The sequence below is a fragment of the Diprion similis genome, chromosome 4, assembly GCF_021155765.1.
Source record: "Diprion similis isolate iyDipSimi1 chromosome 4, iyDipSimi1.1, whole genome shotgun sequence".
Classification (NCBI taxonomy): Eukaryota; Metazoa; Arthropoda; class Insecta; order Hymenoptera; family Diprionidae; genus Diprion; species Diprion similis.
The window spans coordinates 19886980-19906293 of NC_060108.1; the positions used below are offsets into that span (position 1 = coordinate 19886980).

General features: G+C 37.8%; 3 protein-coding genes across 8 annotated transcripts; 2 read left to right on the forward strand and 1 right to left on the reverse strand.

Moving 5' to 3' along the window:
* The first annotated feature begins 83 nt into the window (after nt 1-83).
* Nucleotides 84-5035, forward strand: LOC124405833 (endoribonuclease CG2145-like). The gene is made up of 6 exons (XM_046881062.1): nt 84-288; nt 2273-2665; nt 2861-3319; nt 3414-3726; nt 3857-4289; nt 4398-5035. Exons 1-6 carry the CDS (start codon nt 237-239, stop codon nt 4629-4631), a joined length of 1884 nt encoding a protein of 627 aa, XP_046737018.1. The 5' UTR covers nt 84-236; the 3' UTR covers nt 4632-5035.
* Nucleotides 5036-5355: 320 nt separating this feature from the next.
* On the forward strand, nt 5356-11676 carry LOC124405831 (probable 2-oxoglutarate dehydrogenase E1 component DHKTD1, mitochondrial). Of its 4 annotated transcripts, XM_046881059.1 has the most exons (14): nt 5356-5560; nt 5766-6101; nt 6258-6547; nt 6673-6892; nt 7164-7513; nt 7669-7890; nt 7990-8147; nt 8222-8486; nt 8787-8994; nt 9070-9482; nt 9617-9737; nt 9814-10002; nt 10100-10185; nt 10334-11676. In XM_046881059.1, exons 2-14 carry the CDS (start codon nt 5909-5911, stop codon nt 10439-10441), a joined length of 2823 nt encoding a protein of 940 aa, XP_046737015.1. In that variant the 5' UTR covers nt 5356-5560; nt 5766-5908; the 3' UTR covers nt 10442-11676. The 4 variants fall into 4 exon arrangements, 3 of the variants coding, with proteins under 3 accessions (XP_046737015.1, XP_046737016.1, XP_046737017.1); XM_046881060.1 differs by lacking the exon at nt 5356-5560 and having other exon boundaries at nt 5573-6101; nt 9814-9848; nt 10334-10472; XM_046881061.1 differs by lacking the exon at nt 5356-5560 and having other exon boundaries at nt 5986-6101; nt 6307-6547.
* A 134-nt stretch (nt 11677-11810) lies between these two features.
* LOC124405836 (NAD-dependent protein deacetylase sirtuin-2) lies at nt 11811-14720 on the reverse strand. Of its 3 annotated transcripts, XM_046881070.1 has the most exons (7): nt 14590-14720; nt 14393-14449; nt 14058-14300; nt 13268-13624; nt 12829-13024; nt 12206-12398; nt 11811-12087 (listed from the first exon to the last, which is right to left on the reverse strand). In XM_046881070.1, exons 1-7 carry the CDS (start codon nt 14642-14644, stop codon nt 12019-12021), a joined length of 1170 nt encoding a protein of 389 aa, XP_046737026.1. In that variant the 5' UTR covers nt 14645-14720; the 3' UTR covers nt 11811-12018. The 3 variants fall into 3 exon arrangements, with proteins under 3 accessions (XP_046737026.1, XP_046737027.1, XP_046737028.1); XM_046881071.1 differs by having other exon boundaries at nt 11813-12087; nt 14393-14709; XM_046881072.1 differs by lacking the exon at nt 14590-14720 and having other exon boundaries at nt 11813-12087; nt 14382-14452.
* Between the last annotated feature and the right edge of the window lie 4594 nt (nt 14721-19314).

Below are 19314 nucleotides of genomic sequence, written 5' to 3' on the forward strand. Positions count from 1 at the left end.
ATAAGTCGATTACTCTATCAACCAATGGCAAACTGAGGACAAGAGAAAGCGTATTTGCTCGTGGCTATAAGATCGTCATCAAACAGACTTTAGTGTGCTTCAAGTCGCACGCGCAGAGCCATTGCTCTCCGTATATATTTTTCTTGAATACTTATTCGTGCGGTAGGAACGGCGTTGATATAATCTAAGGTAAACCAGAGACGTGAGTCAAAACTACAGTCGAGATCAGCGCAAACATGAAAGCCAGGGCAGCTTTGTTTGCACTGCTGGCGGTCGGTCTTCTCGTGGGTAAGTGAATCGTTAAATTTTTTAAGAGACTAAAATCCGACCATCGATTGATTTAATCAAAATTTAGTCACACTGTTTAATTTTCTCATATTTTTCCTGGTAATTACGATGACAATTTTTTGTTTCCATTGGCTTTTTATTGAATTTGCTGCCAACAGTATAAGTGACAGTTGAAACGGTAAGCCTCGGTCAGATGACTTTCCCATGTTTGCATAAAGTCTTCGGATTTGAAATTGGAATTGTTGAACGTCGAAAGAAGATACTTGGCGTCCTTCGTTTATTTAAAAAGTATTCGAGGCTACACAGTAATCCCTCGAGGGAATGACATTTGCACAAATACTTTTACTTGTATAATGAGTTAGGTACTCGAAATCCCCTTTTTCTACAATCGATTTCTCCGTACGGGCAAAATTAATGACAAAATCGTATATTGATGTCAATTTATAATGCTTACCGAGAATTGGGATCTTCTTTTGCGAATATTCCATGTTTATAATAATATGGTATGTCTGGCAATGGTTATTTTGTCACTTCTATAAATAGTCAGAGGTTGCGATTTCTCACCGACTATAATACCGTATATGACACCGGTTTTGTTGTTCGGAATAACAACCAGATGAATCAAAATGACAACATAGAACAGTCGAATTTCATGCACATATTTACATACATCATGTAGATCATGAGAAAATTTTATCAATGACCCGAATCTCTACGATAATATTCAACCATTACACGCCATCTTCAAGAGCCTTGGAATATCCATGACCGTGATATTTTCTGCGAATATACTTCTTTGCACAAGGCTAATAGTAAGAAAAAATACGACGTACGTACTTTGAAGGTACGCAATTTGAAGTGGACCCATAATTCGTGGTTTGATAAAAGAAACGAGGGGAAATGTCTGTGTGTAACTTTTGTAAATAGAATCATTGTTATTCAATCATCAATATTTGAAAGATGTCTGGTTTACATTCGGTAAACCGCATTTTATTACTTCATTATGCGAGCAATCTGAATTGAATGGAAAAAAATCACATTTGACGAATCCACTCTTAAGTCTGATTGCAGTATCACGGATTGTGTCACGTGTTGTGATACTTTGCGCCTGGCTAATTATTATAACTGCAATAGTGCTGATGATCACTTTATTTAGATAAACCAACTTGACCTTTCAACCATGCTGCTCCATTTCTTCGATCGCTTATCTTATTATTGAGACCTTTGGTATAATCTTATAGATTATTATATTCCCAGAATTCGTTCACAACGATTACGTAGTCAGTTACTGAGAAACAGGATGAATCTATTAAGACGACGAAATACAACGAATGAAACGATGCCAACCCAAACTAATGCCTTGCATGATTCATCGCTACAATAAGGAACAAAAAATATTTGATGTAAAAATAAAGATGAATAAAATGCATAAAAAGAGTTTGAAATGTACCGTTCGAATCGTATCAGTCACAGCATGATTATTCATTAAAATATTGACTTTCCAACGAATTTATACCATCTCGTTTCAAGTTTAATACTTGACGTGTTAACCTGTTCAAAAAGTTTGCACCGTTTTGACGTAAGCGTTAATGTTTCTGAGAAATGTTTGTTTCACTGTTCGTTCTCATAACAAGAGCTTCTATAATCATTAATTCATAACACATGTAGCACAGGTTTATTCTGCAAGAAAGTCATTAACGCTACGTAACATTATATGTATAATGTATAGACAAATAAGAAGTATCAACAGTTACGTAAGTTTGACAATAAACCGTATCAACTTGTTATCATCTGAACAAAACATTGTAAATACAAAAAATTGTTCAGATTCGGCCTGACCTGGGTTCAGAAAATATTTGGAAAATAGTGCTCCAAGCAAAATGGATTAAAAGCAGTCTTAAAAATCCATCCAAAATCCAAATGCAATTCAAAAGTTTTCATTTCCTTGGTAGACCTCCCTAAATGATTGAATTGTGCGTTTCAGGGGACGTCGACGCTGGTTGGAAGTTTTGGAAGTCCAGTAAGAAGGATGAAGCTACAACCACGACAACAACCACTACCATCGCTCCGCCAACCACTAGTCAACGCACTCCGACAAATCCAAAGAATGCCGTATTAGGTGCAGCAGATCCAGGACTCGCAATTGGCGTTGGTAGCACCGGAACCAATATCAGGAACAATGCACGACCGAGCAAACCAAACCCCGGAACTGAGGTTGGCCTCGATATACCAGTGTCAAAACCAAATAAACCAGGAATCGGAGGTCAGGGAGGACAAGGCTACAGAGACTGGGCAGTAGGATTAACGGGAGCTGGTGAACCCGGAAAGCCTGGGTCACAACTGCCGAATCAAGGATCAGCACAACAACCAGCTCCGAGTAAGAGAAACAAGTTTGATGCGAATCCTCAACATTTCTGTTGAGAGTGAATACCATCGCGAAACCACTTAATTGAATGGTTGAGGATGTTAGACCAGTGCAAATATTAATTGTTCGTATCAAGGTCACTGAGCAAAAGCTTTGACGAATCTTTTAAAAAGTTTGATAAACATCGCATGGCTGTATCGATTGCAGACTCCGGAAGTAGACCTGGTACTACAACGGGAAAACCCGCTGGTGGTCAACCACAAACAGGACAGCAGTTGCCTGGAAGTCGTCCAGGTTCGCCAACCGGAACTGGTCCTGCCAGTCAGCCAGGACAAACCAGTAGTACTCTGAAACCGACAACAACCACTGTTCGCGGACCTCAGGGAAGCTCCACCGACGGAAAGCCGCAGGTTTCCACATTGAACATTGGCAGCTTGAACCCCGGTAGCAGAACAGGTTCACCAACGTCTAACCCTGGGTCCAACCCTCAAAGCAGACCTGGCTCACCTACGTCCACATCCGGAGGTAACACACCTACAGGTGGTAAAAGTTGGGCGGATATTGCAGCCACAAATAGCAAACCCGGTTCCCCGACATCTTCAAGACCTGGTTCACCGCAAGGTGGACAAAACTCATACCCTGGTCAGGGTGGTAGCACTACACCAGGTACCAATTAAAAAACGTGTTTGTTTCGTAGATTTACACTAAGTTAATCCCTGACATGACGTATTCATTCACTTATTTTTTAATTATGTCACAGGCCAATCTCGACCATCTCAAATTCCGATTCAGCCTTACGGACAACCAGGACATCAAGGTGCTCAGCAGCCGGGACGAACTGGACCTTCAACCGGTGGAGCAATTGCTGCCGGAGCCGTAGGTGGTGCTGTGGCTGCCACAACATTCTCGAGCAATCCAACGTACAGCAAGGGAAACACAGTGACTGACGAAGATCTGATCAAGTTGGCCGAATCGTTATTCATTAAGGATGTGAACAATGCCAACAGATACATCACACTGAATCTCCAGAAACGGACGACTGGCAACAATCTCGCCGACGAGGCACCGCAACCGTAAATAAAATTTTTAATATCCTTCTGTAAATAAAATACGATTTGCAATCATTACTTTTGGTAGATCTGTTTGTTAGCTTAGGGGTTCTGGTTCTGAATCATATTAATGACCTTAACGTGGTTCAATTAGGTTGCTGAGCGTCAAGTCCGAGGCTTTACAAATCCCTACGATCCAAAAGGTCCTCGCTCTCTACAACAATTACGAACACGATGTTCGTACGAATGAATACGTGAGCCCGGCAGAACGAGCCGAAGAAAGTTTATTGGTGGACACATTTTTGAGTACAAACGTAATGTCGGCTGCGATGCGATTTCTAGCAGACAAGGGATTCGTTCGCAAGGACTACTACGAGTACAAAGATACCTTGCGAAGATTGTGGTTTAATCTTTACTCTCGTGGAGAGGGTAAGATTGGAAGCTCCGGTTTCGAGCATGTCTTCTTATCAGAATCGAAACTAGGTACCGAATTGATCGGGTTACACAACTGGATTTACTACAACGCTGAGGAAGTTGCTAACCGTGCTAATTACTTGGGCTACATCAAGAAGGTGGACCTTGGAGACGTAAGTTTTCATTAATTTAATTCACTCATCGTCTTCGGTGGGTGAATCTTTTGGACTTGTACCAACCACACATGAGAGAAGCCATTAAATTTTATATGTCCATTGCAGAAAGCTTCGATAGTGAAGTTTCACACGAAACTAAACGGCTTGGACAAGCCAGTTACGAGTATGTTCATCGGGACTTCACCGGAACTGGAAATGGCTCTCTACACGGTTTGCTTTTTTGTCAGGCCTGACACTTCGTGTCCAGTTTCACTGGGAGGCACGCCATTCAACATCATTACGCACAAGTTCAAATACAGAGGCAAAGAGTTGATCGGATCTGCCAACCCTGAGATTTAAGAATCTACGTTAATATTTAAGTCGAATCCCTTAACTCTTTATTGGTCCAACAACTTTGTGCTAATCTATCGTAATAACTCAAGTAAGAATCTCAACTCTAAATAATCTCATCATAACTTCCGTTATACTGTAAGACAACGAAGAAATTTATCCAGCGAGGATGGTTCTTAGCTTTTCACGAATCATGAATACCTATAAAGTGTAAATCAAGCCTGCGCTTATTCTACATATATTTTGTTTTTATTTGTAACACAAACAATTACAAAGTTTATCATGACTTTTATAGAATGAATGTGACACATCAAATGACATTTCGGAAGTAATCCGCGAACCTTCTTCTTCCTTCTTTCGAAATTGTACTTTTAAGGAACCTGTTACGTAATTAAACGAACCCTTCACGAAAAGTTCTTCTTTCTTTATTTTGACAATGACCGGTACTTTTTGTATGGACTATACTGTAGCATCGTACAAAAGTACGCGCGTGATGCGAGAGTTGATCAATCATGTTGACCTGAAAAGCACTCAGTGTAACACTTTACGCGATGAAGCGCTAGAGGTCTTACACACACGTACACTCAGCGAAGCTGATTCCGTCGTAGGACATGCAGCTATTTATACTGTCCGATCAGACGATAAATTTCAGCTTTCAGACACTGAATTAATCTCGCTGAGTATACGCAACCGTGCAACTTAAATCGTAAGTTTGGACACTCATAAGCTTGATGTCAGCTAGCATAGTCGTGCGACATATGCTCGATGCAAATTGAAGTAACACCTGTGATATACGGCGGCAAGCAAACAACTGTGCAGTTTGACGTGAAATTTGAATACGTTGCGCTTAATGTTCTGTTTCCGCGACTTATATATGTGAAATTCAATTAACTTGTTGTGTACACTGCAGAGTTAGGCGTTTCCCAACGATAGTTGGAGTAAGTAAGTCCAGTCTGAAGCTTGAATTGGCTACAAACGGGCGACATGTTTGAAATAAAAATTAAAGTTAAAAAAGATATTGCTTCGTGCTCTTTCGCACCGTTCCGTTAGTCTGCAAGACTATTGAGATCCATCTCTCGGCGAGTAAACAGATAAGCGCTATTCGGGTTCACGCGTATAATTTGATAAGGCATTTGGCGTCAGTTGCAGGCTAAATAAAGGATAGGACGATAAAATAAGATTGAAAAACAAGCAGAGATTATCAGAACTCGAATGGAAATATCTTCTTATTACATAAAGGAGTGTTCAAATCAAGTTAGTTAAGTGGCAAATGCCTCGGCGATAAAATGTACAGAAACGTATCTATTATTGGAGGAAAGTATTGTCGCGTGGGTACATGCTTGTTTCGCGATAGAATATTACCAAGAAATCAAATCAACTTTCCTTGTGCGAATCGTCGGAGAATTTTAGCAAATTTTTATCATAGTAAACATGGCGTCTATGGATACAAACCGAAGACTTATAAGAAATATTACGAAGGTGAGTTTTAATTTTGACATTATACACTACCAAAAATTCTCCCCAGTCGAGTGTTTACGATAGGGGATGTGATCTAAGATATTCTGATCTTCTCACATAAAAAATCATGGCTATCAACAAAAAAAATTGCTGAGTGTTTATTTTTTGGAATTTCAGTATCCAGAGAAAGTCTGACGTCACGAGCTAAATACAGCAATTTTTACAGACTGGTCACAGCCTACAGAGAACATGGTCACAAACAGGCAAACATAGATCCCATATCATTGCAAACACCTAGTCCATTGCCGGAATTGAACCTGAATAAATTTGGCCTTAATGGTGACGACAAAGTTTCCTTTCAGGGAATTTTGAACGCGAAACAAACGGAAGGGTCTGTAAACGAGGCGTTGAGTATTCTGAAAAACGTTTACACTGGTGCTGTAGGAGTTGAATTTAGTTATTTAGAGGTAAGGGGCCGAACTTAAAACTAGAATTTATTCCGTTTTGATATCGTATTATGTAGATTGAGTGTGAGAATTGGGAGAATTTTTTTCAATTATAAAGCTGGCTGACAATTCAATTTCAAAATTAGACTGAAGAGGAAAGAGAATGGTTCGCGCAAAATTTCGAAGAGATCTACATGGAGCCGTTGGACAGGGATACGAAGAGGGCAATAGTTACGGAAATGCTGAAGAGTCAAACTTTGGACAAATTTTTGGCTATAAAATTTGTAACATTCAAAAGATACGGTGGAGAAGGTGCCGAAAGTATGATGGGATTTTTTCACGAATTCTTCAAGCAAGCAACAGCTGGTAACAAGTCCATACTTTATTAACTGACTCGCGAAATATTCTTTGTTATCTCAGGTCATGTCATTTATGATAGTTTTGTACGACAACGTTGAAGCAGCGTGTTAATTTTGCCACAAGTTTACAGAGCAAAAATACTAAAAATTGGTAAATATTTGGCCAACATGGCGGAATTAGATTATCACTTCACGCGCTTCTGTTGTAATTAATATTACAATTTATGATAATCATAGTTGAAAGTAAAATGTTTGACTTTGATTCCCCTGCGCACCAGAAAAATTGGATCACATCGTGATGTGTATGCCTCATCGTGGGAGATTAAATTTCTTGACCGGAATGCTGAAGTTTCCCCCAGAGAAACTGTTTCACAAATTACGAGGCTTTGCAGAGTTTCCAGAAGATGCTAAAGCGACTGGAGACGTGACAAGTCACTTCACCTCATCTGTTGATCTCTCCTTCAATCAGAGAAACCTACACGTCACTATGCTGTACAATCCATCCCACTTGGAAGCTGTGAACCCTGTTTCAATGGGAAAAACCAGAGGCGTTATGCAGGCAGTTGGGGATGGGGCTTATTCTCATGGCGAGGATTTGGCTTGGAGCGACAAAGTACTGAATCTGCAGGTACAAAATGGTAGTATAAGCGATCACGTGTGTTCCTTTTCTCAATCACCATACATCAATAGATCAGTTTATCTCTTTTTCTATTTATTAATACTCGTATATCGCTTCAAGATACTGAATTTTGGAGTTTCCCTGATAAGAGATAATGTTTTCAGGTTCATGGCGATGCAGCGTACGCGGGTCAAGGCGTTAATCAAGAATCATTGGCCCTATACGCAGCCCCGCATTTTGAAATCGGTGGTTCTGTACACTTAATCGTTAATAACCAGCTTGGATTTACAACGCCTGCAGACAGAGGAAGGTCCTCAAGATATTGCACCGATATAGCTAAAAGCATATCTGCTCCAGTTTTGCACGTTAATGGCGATGATCCAGAGGTAAATTGCGTTAGGACAACTGATAGGAATTTTCATTCAGAATCTGAAACGATTGTATATTATAAATTTGACTAACGATACACCTGTAAATCTTCAAAGATGGTTGTTCGTGCTACGCGACTTGCTTGTCGATACCAAAGAAAATTTAGGAAAGATGTATTCGTGGACATGAACTGCTTCAGAAGATGGGGACACAACGAACTCGATGATCCTACCTTCACGAATCCCGCGATTTACAAAATCATCCAAACCCGCAAGTAAATAAATATCGAATACAATAATGTGGACAAAAAAAATTACTGTTAAACTACATGTCAATGGATAATTTTAGGTCAGTACCGGATAAATATGCAGAAGAACTAATAAAGGCAGACGTTATAACGACTGACGAAGCCAAGTCTATCGTTTCCGAGTATACAGCTAGGCTCGCAGACTCTCTGAGGCAAGTCGACAATTACGTACCGGAACCGGTTTATTTTGGCGGAAGGTGGTCCGAGATGTCGCAGGCACAAGCTAGCGTTTCCAAATGGAATACAGGAGTCGACAGAGATCTATTGAGATTCGTTGCAAGCAAAAGTGTGCAGTGCCAGGAATTGGTAAAAATTGATTCGCTAAAACTGAACATTAACATTGGAGTGTGAAAAAGGGATGAAGATGATCAATTCAGCGTTCAAGGCATTGGTCCCGTATGAGAAATCCTATCGGAACTCTACATTATTCCTAAGCCATTTTTATAGAAATCCCACCATCTTTTAATCTTCAAGGCTGTAGCAGAAATAATAATTTTTTACAACTTTGATAGAAACCGAAAACCCAAAATCTACACTTTATAAATTATTTTCAACCCTGATCGACGCTTTCTTGAATTCATACCGTTACTCGAATTGTTTCCGTAGGAAATTCATCCCCATCTTTTAAAGTCACACGTTGAAGCAAGATTGAATAAAGTTTCTGCTGGATTGAAGATAGACTGGGCAACTGCCGAGGCATTGGCCTTCGGGTCTTTACTTCACGAAGGCTACAACGTCAGGATTAGTGGCCAGGACGTTGGGCGAGGCACGTTTTCGCACAGACATGCTATGCTGGTAGATCAGTCAACGGGTGGTAAGCACGAGCTTGTATCATCATCGATTGAGAAATAACAAGGATAAAAATTACATGCGAGTTTTCGAAATGTAGATATTCACATTCCCCTGAATTCGATGACCGAAACCCAAACCGGAAAGCTGGAATTAGCCAATAGTATTTTATCCGAAGAAGCGGTTCTCGGCTTCGAGTATGGCTTAAGCATAGCTTCACCATCGACCCTTGCGATATGGGAGGCGCAATTCGGGGACTTTTTCAACGGTGCCCAGATCATAATTGACACATTCGTAAGCAGCGGCGAGGTTAAATGGATGACTAGCAGTGGATTGACCATCCTACTGCCGCATGGTTACGATGGTGCGGGACCGGAACACAGTTCCTGCAGAATGGAAAGATTTCTCCAGCTGACCGATAGCCACGAGGATAGACCAGACGGAGACGATGTCAACATGCAGGTAGCCAACCCAACGACACCGGCGCAGTATTTTCATTTGCTCAGAAGACAGGTAGGCAAGTACCTGAAGGTACTGTGTAATTGACACTTAACGATAGATTACATAAATAAATACTATAAGACGATTGGAAATACGTTTTGGTAAAAATTAAATTATTCTAAGTGTTAAACTTCATTAATTTCCAGATGGTGCGGAATTTTAGGAAACCACTTATCGTAGTGGCACCAAAAATTCTAATCCGACATTCTGCGGCAACTTCCTCGCTGACGGATATGGAAACAGGGACAAGTTTTGTCAACGTTATTGGCAAGCATTTCATTTATCTATCCCCAAGCGGTTTTCAAACATGCAGTTATTTCACATGGAACAAAATCTATTCCAGGAGACCCAACGGTCAACCCGGATGAAGTGAAGAAGGTAATTCTCGTCAGTGGTAAACATTACTACGCCCTGAATAGACACAGAGAAATTCTCGAGGCTAAAGACGTTGCGATCGTTAGACTAGAGAGTATTTGTCCGTTCCCGGTTTTGGAAATACTTGAAGAGGTTCGAAGGTTCAAGCGTGCTCGAAGTAAGATACGCAAAAACGGATTCTCACTTAATCCTACGAATAATTCTAGTATCTTAGAACAGCTTTACTTATAAAAATATCGTTAAATTTGTAACAGCGTTTATCTGGAGTCAGGAAGAACCACAAAATATGGGAGCGTGGAGTTTCGTAAGACCACGTTTCGAGAACCTGTGTGGACGGCAGGTACGTCAGACTTCCATTATTTTTATCAATTGTTGGACCATTCAAGAAGTAAATCCAAATCGATTTCCATTTTCGCACAAGACTTGCGACTCGTAACTTCAGCTCTTGAAGATGGACTCATAACCGATTAATCTGCATAATCTTTCAGTTAAAATACTCCGGCAGACGGGCAATGGCTGCACCCGCAACTGGCGTGGGACAAGTACATCAACGAGAGGCCCAAGAAGTCATTGTTAGACCCTTCACTATGGCATAAAATAATTAAGAAATCGGACATTGTGTTCGTTTTAAAATTGAAAATGAGTCTCATCGTCAGTTTTGTGACGTATTGTGGACATTAGGGAGGTTTTCTTTTCAACTTTTTTGTTTTCTTTTCTAAAAATTCTAAAAGTTGACGCATCTGGTTTGAACTTTTCAAACACTCCAACCGAAATATCTCGAAAACTGTACAAGTTGGAAAGCTGTATTTGGTTCCATTTTGTAGATAATCAAATTTTCTACAATTAAGGCCGAGACTACTATACACGTAAATGTCCATCTTGGATTCGATACGAACGCTTAAAGTTAAGTGCATTGAATAAATGAATGAAGATGCTTATTACCTTGTAAATTTTTATGTTTTCTGTGTTCTGAGCTGATACAAATAACTTTTCAACCTTTTTTTTTTATAGAAAATGTGATTATCTACAATATGAAACCAAAAATAGCTTCCCCACTTTTATTATAGTTTTCAAGATATTTCGGTTAGCGTATTTGAAAAATTCAAACTGGAAGAGTCACCTTTTAGAATTTTACTACCGCGTTCCGGCTTCATGAGGCTTCGTTTGAGACTAAAAACTAACTTTTCGAAGGGTACGCAAGAAAGAGAAAATTAAAATAAAACCATCCTTGCGGATATATATGAGATTACGTGATCTTAGACCAAACGATAACAGTACTTATAATGTACAGAAATAATTTCAATCTTCAAGTCGTGTTACGACTCGTACGAAGCTAAGGCGCAAAATTCCACTCATATTGAAGATGTATGTAAATGAGTTTTATTGTTTTTATATTTGAAAATTTGAATGTTGTATAATCATTAATTGGCGAAATTCCCAAACATTGATTAAAGATCTGAAAAAAATGGAACGTCATCAAAAGACGGGCGAATGTTGATTTTAAATAAAATGTTTTTTTCTCAAACTTTTCATTTGATTAATACAACAGAAGAATAAATACATATCTCAAATAGAGGTTCGTATCTGCATTTAAGTTATAATAGTACTTTCCTTTCAATAATTTTTAGTTTATCGATCTTAACATCTATGTCAACAATTATCATGGACACGTATTTCTGATGCAGATTGAAAAATTATCAACAAAGGTACAAAATGACCTGATGATATTAAAAGTTTGGCTATAGCCAATAATTTAATTTGGAATATCATCGAAGATTATGACTAAATATTATCGGTAGTTGATTATTTTTTTAATTTTTATATCTATTACCACATATCGATAGAGATTTGAATCTATAGTTAACCTATGACGCATTAACGCTCCGCATGAACTCTTGTTTTTCACAACTTTTGTCTGTTCAATTTTTGAAAGTGTTTTAGTTTTTTAAGAAATGGGGAAAAAAATTCAGGGCTTCTTCTCAAAGTGCTAACTACATTATCACGTTACCTACACATGTTAGGAGACTGAAAAATTTTGAAGAATTGTTCATAACAATTGATGTTCAGAAAACGAATATTCCCTAACAGACTCAGTGTTCACACAGAGGGTGAAAGTAAAAGTTAATAAATCAAGTGAAAAAATTTCAATACCAAAAAATCGATGATTATAACATCAACCTTCCTTCGACTTTTCAACTTCAATGTTCTTCTGTTCTTTTTCAATAAGATCCTTCATCTCCTCCTAAACAACAAGTGCTTACAGTTAATATGCGTAATAACTGAAATTATACTCAAATTTGTGATTACTTGTTGAAAGACATATTTAGGATTTTTAGCAGATAATATATTAAATAACTCACTCCCCATCCAAGCTTGTCAGCTAGCAGTTGACACCCAGTGTCACATTCACCTAGCCACGCGACGTCTCTTCCTGTATTAGTATCTGTAGGATCGAACATCAACCCTTGCTTCAAACCTAAGAATCTCATAATACGATCCTGCATCCCAACCTTTTCTTTATTTATGAGAAGCCGAGGGCAATTTGGAGGAACCCTTAAAATGGGGAAGCATCAAAAGTTCAGATAAAAAATTCACGTGTCTTTGAATTTCAAATTCACCGACAATGAATACCGATTTAGTGAAAATAAATAAAATACGAGCAATAAAAGAACCATCCGACTTATAGAAATTTAGGAATCAGTTGCCGAAAATCCATTGAACAACTGTGTCACCGAATTTGAACTCTGTGTAGTCTACTAATACGAAAGCTTTCATTGAGTGTAAATTCATAAAAACAAAACACACACACATTTCTAATTTCCTAATGATAAAGATCATGTGTCAGTTCATATTTTAGTTTTTTTAGTATACGTAGAGCAAAAACAAGTGCTGTCTATGTTTTAGTTTGAGAAATTCGTCTGTGGTATTGAATTTAGGAATATCTTGTACATAATCTGTGCTAACGAATTTTTTTACTACTCACATGTCGACAAGAGAGGCGAATGGTTGCACAACTAGACTTGATCCCATAATGATCAATAGATCTGCTTGCTTGAAATCCTTATCTATAAGCGTATGGAATCTATCTGGTAACGATTCACCAAAAAACACAATGTCCGGCTTAACAATGCCGTCCTTGCATTTCTCGCATCTTGGTATCTCATCCGCAAGGATTTTTTCTGTAAGATTTTGAATCTTTCATTAAATGAGGACTAGAAAGACCGATTCAAAGTTTCAATACCTGATGAAGGACGAAAGAAATTTTTTGTTTAAAAAATAACGATGTGCCATTACATGACGAGACAAATCTAGGATTAATCTGGGCGATAATCTAAGCGATTACTGCAAATTTTGTTCCACAAATAATCAGGTAAGCATGATGATACGAAAGAATTGAATCATAATTTAAATATCGGATATACCTTTCATCCATTCAAAAGCATATGCTGCCTTGCATTGCAGGCAATGACCAGAATGAAAAGTTCCATGAGCTTCGACCAGTGCGTCGCCAGGTATCCCAGCAACACGCTCTAGGGTGTCGATATTCTGTGTATAGTGACGTAACAACAGTCCTTTTTCCCAAAGTAATCGTATAAAGTAATGACTTGGAGTAGGTTTAAATCCAATTGGCATTAACTGCTTTGCCAGAACAAAGAATGGCTCTGGATTTTCCATGAAAAAGTCCAGCTCAAAAATGGCCTGAGGATGCGGCAGATTATACTTTTCTAGATTGTGGTAAAGTCCGCTTTTAGGTGAACGGAAATCTGGTATTCCAGCCGCTATAATTTCAATTGTGCAGTTTACTCAAAACCAAGATTAATTCCAAAGAAATATCTAGAACTACCACGATTCAAAACATCAACAAAAACTCTGTTCCAAAGCATGTTCCTTCTAAATCATTGTAAAAAAAATCTGAGTAATACCCTCGTCTCTTGCTATCTGATCATTTATAATTACTTTATACTTCTGAGTACTACTTTCAGTGAAGTACCAGTTGACTCCTCATTTAATCATAAGAAAGTAAATGTTTTAAGAAGTTTAGTTTTATCTGGAATAAAAAATCTCTGCAACGACAATAAACTCTGGCCTGCAAGTGGTTGATACCGATGTTCCAGAGTGAAAGTATGTTGCACTATATTATTATAGAATGAGTGGTCTCGATTCATGCACGATTAGCAAATAAACGGTTCTGAATGAAATACATATACCCACACGTGGATATCCCAGCACCGGCCATGGTGATAACCTTTTTACAGCCACTACTTTTAATATATTCTGCGATTCCATCAAGCGATAGTTCTGTCAACATCTGCGCACCCTGCCTGTCTGTTTCATCGTCAGAATCATGTAGCCCCAACTTTTGAGCCAGATATTTTCGAATCTTTCCAACGCTTGAATCTTCGAGTTCCGTTGCACCTGCCGACGAGTTTGGAGTTTCATCTTCAGACCCGCTGTCTGTCAAAGATAATGACACAAAATAAGAGCAAAGTCAAACATCGGCGATGTAGTGATACGAAAGTGGTATATTCGCGAAACCTTTATATTACCCTTTTTGTCTTCAGCGGTACTAGGTTTTTCCTCTTTGGATTTTTCCATCTTAAAGACTGTGGCTGTTTGGCAAAAGTGCACAATTAGTAGTGGACCGCAATTAAACAATTTCGAGGTTAAGTTGAATCAATATTGCTGGCATCACTTTGTCAAAGGTTGCAGAATATCGTCGTGAAGCACACGAATTAATGAATACCTAATAATCGCGGGAATCCCCAGAAACGAATGACACTTCTAGATGACAGTTGCATACACGTGACAACGTGACAGAAAAGTCACGAAGATGACGATTTCACGCCGGCGCGGTGGCCGGATTTTAAATGCGCATCTAGATGCTGATGCAGTGTGTGAAGTCCGGCTACTCTCCAATCACTTATGCAACTCTGGTTGCCGCGTACGTGATAGCAGGCGCAAATGTTCCTACATGTGCCAATAGACGATCATACGAATTGCCTACCGTCGCACCACAATGATTACCATAAAATCGGTCACAAAGAGCGCAGCTTAGCTGTTGCGATATTTCACACACAGATTCTGTTATTACATAAATATTAATTGAATATAAGATAACAGTAAGGATTGATGATAAATATGCGATCACTGAATAATATAATGAGCGAAAAAGCGTGGAAAGAAAAGACGTATAGAAAGACGATCATGAAACTATATAAGCTAATCTGATGAAGCATCACTTTTTACATGGTTTTTAAGCCTCTAGTTTAGAATTATTTGAAATTGTATGTACCGATCTGAATGAATTTCTGTTCATTTTGATATGCTCAGACAGTTCCTGCAATAAGAATAACGAAACTTCACCAGAGATCGAATGTAGCTGATTTTTTGAGCCGAGCAGAATTTCCAAGTGCTTATGCTATGGCCTGCAGCAAAGTAACTGTATATGTGCGTGGGATGTTGTTTGTTCGTATTTCAAATTATTCTCAATTATCACATCTACACGAACGGTTGTATAGTGATAATCTATTAAACTAGACAAAAACCTTGATTCGTCAACGTGAAAATGCATCTGATGAGGAGACTATATACATATATTTGTATAAAAGTTAATGTAACCTCGAACGGAAGTACTTCTTGAATACTTTGACAAAGATATTATTTACTTCCATAATCGTGCGAAAATAGCTTCAAAAATTTTGATATCAGACACATGATTTTTCGGAATGTTTTCGAATTTCTAATTTGATGGGCCGATAAAATCGTTTCCAAAAATGGTAGAAAATCCAAATTGAGTCAAAATAAAAGAAAAAACTGAGTATCTTTCAAAGTGAGAAAAATCTTTTAAAAAATCACGCGCCAAATCTGAGAGGTCGAGGATAAAACCGAGGTCGACTTGGCGTGGAATGCCCCGTATAACATATATATTTGTTGGAATTATAAAATTTTTTAAGCTTATAGACACTTGTGTATGGGATTACATAGCTTACGGATTCCAAAGAAAGCTTGACTACAATGTATGGAGTACAGTTGCATCATGGACCGCGGACTTTAATAGCTGAAACATATATTTCGGTATAAAATCTATTTATACCTATCTTCTGCAAGCTACTGGATCATCATGTGGCGCAACATACCTCCAGAACCTACTTCTTGTGTTCTCATTAAATATTGCGTTATAGTCGCGGTTCTAAATGGTCGCTCAAGCTAATCTATCCAGCGTCTCCTGACTGCGGCAAGACGATAAATGCAAAACACCAAAATTTGTGACTAAACACTGTACGTTCTTCGGGACCACGGACTTATTCGGGACAGACTAACTGCAGCACTCAATGAACCCTGACTATTTGTATGGTTAGTTACACAAACCTTTGGACCAATGTAGTGTTACGCATTTTAAATCAATACACGTATCACAAGTGTCTATGAAAATTTCTTTTTTCCATTTTTTCGGAGTATACGATTAATTACTTGATTTATCATCTAATTTTCGATATAACTTGAATGAATAACTGCCCGATTGCACATTTGGGCTAACTAAACTGTTTGAAAAATGACTGGGTAATATGTTGTCATGTTTTTCTCCTTACACATCTTTTCTTTGATTATACGATCCAACACAAGATTCAAAAAGCATTCGAACTCTGGAAATATTTGATAGAAAGTTTTTTTGTACGCGGTACATGGAATAGTATACTTTTTATCAACGTTGTGTTGCACTGGAAAGAATAGCATTGCATACATTGTCAAATGTTTGTTTCAAATTTTTATTTGATTGGTAAGAATAAAATAAATTATATTCAAATAAATAAAATGAATTGTTATCTTTTACTTCGATAATTTTGGGCTTTCGATGGTTAAAAAATCAACCATGAGAATACATTACTGCGACCAAGCTAACATCTCCGCTAACATCAGGATGAATAGATTTATCTTCATGGTTTCTTTCCATTCTCTGCATGAAATCGTTTCAACGTAGCGTTATTAGGGAATAGAAAAACATGTATAATTTGCTATGTTGACCAAAGATAAGAGGAAAAACGATTAGCTGACTAAGAGGATTCCTAGAAATATCCGTCTTACTTATTATCCCAGATTTTTGAAAGGTCAGATCTGCGATTAAATTCAAAATGAAAGATTTTAAGACGTATTGGTTGAAAAAAAAACTACACTAAGTACTCATAGTGTTCTTGATGACCCATGTATCAAGTACTAATCACACAGTGACTTTATAGTGGCCTTAATTACAGGATTCCTCCGGCCACATCTTATCTCCATTCATGACAACAATTTAATCTGTTTCATAATATCATATAATAATATCCTACTTTCAATACTTCTGTTTAGAGTAAAATTGAGAGTATATTTGCTTTGAATTCATCCTATAATCGCAAGTTATATAACTTATAATCATTCACAAATCAGATTCGCACACGTTCAGATAAGCTCCTCTATGGATATATGAGAACAGTAATATATGCTCAAATTTGTTATCTTTTCAGTGCCATATCACGCGTAGCTATATATATGAAATTCAAGTACATACGACTATTGGAAATCGGCAAAAAACCTTGTTGCACGCAATCGAATAATGCATCACGCGAAGTAATCACGGAAAAGACGGATAAGTTGGATCAACCTTGATGTGATTAAAAAATCATCAATTTGCTTTCTTAAGTCACAGCTAACAATGTGATCTAAGTTGTAAGTTGTAATATACTATCAAAGTATACACACGATACTCACTTAGGCCTTTAGCGACAGGTACTGAGCGTGTGATTCCAAATGCTCAATTTATTCGATTACATAGATACATAATCTCAATTCGTTTACTCTTTCAATGAGACATACATATATTTCTGAATTATATTAGCAAGTATTATCAACAGTTGCCCATAACAATTTTAATAGAAAAGCCATGATTTAAAAAAAAAACATACATGTGTGTGACACGTATCAATATAATTATACCCAAAGTCTATACTCTACAATGCGATAATTTGAAAAAATTAATGACGCGGTAGTTATAGAACATTTTATAAAATCACAACGACGATGCTGCTTGTCATTATGTAATACGTCATGGATATGCGAGTATCTCAAGGTATTGATATTCAAGCGTCGTAGAGTGATGATTGTGTGTATAAGCATGACAAGAATCTACGCAGCTAATTTTAATTAAATCGTCAAAACCCAAATTATAACAGAAATGAACGCGAAAATAGCGACTGCTAATTGGTGGTAAAAATTATAATTGTAATAACAAAATTCTATCAGTTCAAATTTGTTTTCTTTTTATCTATTTTTCTATGGAGGTCGTTTAAAACGCACGTAGATACATATGTAGGGTACATCTGCACTACTTGCAAGTCTATCTTTAGCACCGAATTTACATTTAAAGTTAACATTCAATTAACAAATCGTTATATAACGTGTTTTCATTACAGTTTAACGTTAAGAATCTACGATAATGTGTCATCCCCTGTGTGCTTTGCGTTGTTGCACAATAACTCTTCTATGTTGGTCTAAGAATTATGAACGTGTAACGATTTTAAGGCAAACGGAGAGGGTTTAAACCGTACAAAATATGACATCTACGGCGCTGATAAATTCTAAAACCTATTCTACATTTATAGTATACATGATATTTGCACCAGTATTTTTGGTTATTGCAGACAAAAATTTGCGTAATATAAAATAACCTTTTACGCCTTTAAACAAGGACAAATGCTGTATTTTCGTCACTTCAAACCGGAGAAGCTTGGAAGCTTTAGTTTTCAATCTTTTTGAATAAGAATAAAAAATTTCCCAATCCTTAATATGTCAAATAATTGAAAACCAGTCATGATCGAAACGCGCAATTCAGTCCCTGAAAGATTCAATGCTTTGTCCATGAATTAAAGTAATTAAAAAGAATTAATGAAAAGTTTGCTCGTCGCAGGGTAATAAAAGTCGTGATATTGTTGTAAACCGTAAGTATAGCAATAACCAGAAACTGCGATATTACGCATAAATTACCGCATGCGTATAAAATATCATCATATACGAGTATGAATAAGTACGTATGTACATGCAGATACACATTCGCGAGTCAAGTGTATTACGAAAGCTGGCCAGGTTATCATGGGATACATTGGATGACCCAAAGAGCTTGCGAAATTTCATTTCAACGTGGTAACGTTAATCATTATTAAACACAGTTTGATGCTATTGATTTAAAAAAAAAAAATTTAAACCATCATTGTCCAGCGTATAACGGAATCCGACCGGGCCGGAAATTCGAGGATATTCTCCAAAGCCGGTTGATCAAACCGAGGTTTCATCAATAAAAACAGGGATGCAAGAGCGGGACAAGAAATCTCTGCATTATTAAGGATGGCTGGGAAATCAAGGTGGGGAGACCATGCCATGGAGGGGGGGGGGGGGGGGTGTAACCAGAACCAAAACAAGCCTAACTTGCGATGCAAGA

Excerpts from the sequence above, each read along its gene's own strand:
- LOC124405833 (XM_046881062.1), top strand. The coding sequence starts at position 237 with ATGAAAGCCAGGGCAGCTTTGTTTGCACTGCTGGCGGTCGGTCTTCTC. Across the intron at positions 3,727-3,856 it reads GCCGACGAGGCACCGCAACC|GTTGCTGAGCGTCAAGTCCG; the intron begins GTAAATAAAATT and ends TGGTTCAATTAG. Across the intron at positions 4,290-4,397 it reads AGAAGGTGGACCTTGGAGAC|AAAGCTTCGATAGTGAAGTT; the intron begins GTAAGTTTTCAT and ends TGTCCATTGCAG.
- LOC124405831 (XM_046881059.1), top strand. The coding sequence starts at position 5,909 with ATGTACAGAAACGTATCTATTATTGGAGGAAAGTATTGTCGCGTGGGT. Across the intron at positions 6,893-7,163 it reads CTTCAAGCAAGCAACAGCTG|AAAAATTGGATCACATCGTG; the intron begins GTAACAAGTCCA and ends CCTGCGCACCAG. Across the intron at positions 7,514-7,668 it reads ACAAAGTACTGAATCTGCAG|GTTCATGGCGATGCAGCGTA; the intron begins GTACAAAATGGT and ends TAATGTTTTCAG.
- LOC124405836 (XM_046881070.1), bottom strand. The coding sequence starts at position 14,644 with ATGCAACTGTCATCTAGAAGTGTCATTCGTTTCTGGGGATTCCCGCGA. Across the intron at positions 14,450-14,589 it reads GGGATTCCCGCGATTATTAG|TCTTTAAGATGGAAAAATCC; the intron begins GTATTCATTAAT and ends AAACAGCCACAG. Across the intron at positions 13,025-13,267 it reads TGCTTTTGAATGGATGAAAG|AAAAAATCCTTGCGGATGAG; the intron begins GTATATCCGATA and ends AAAATCTTACAG.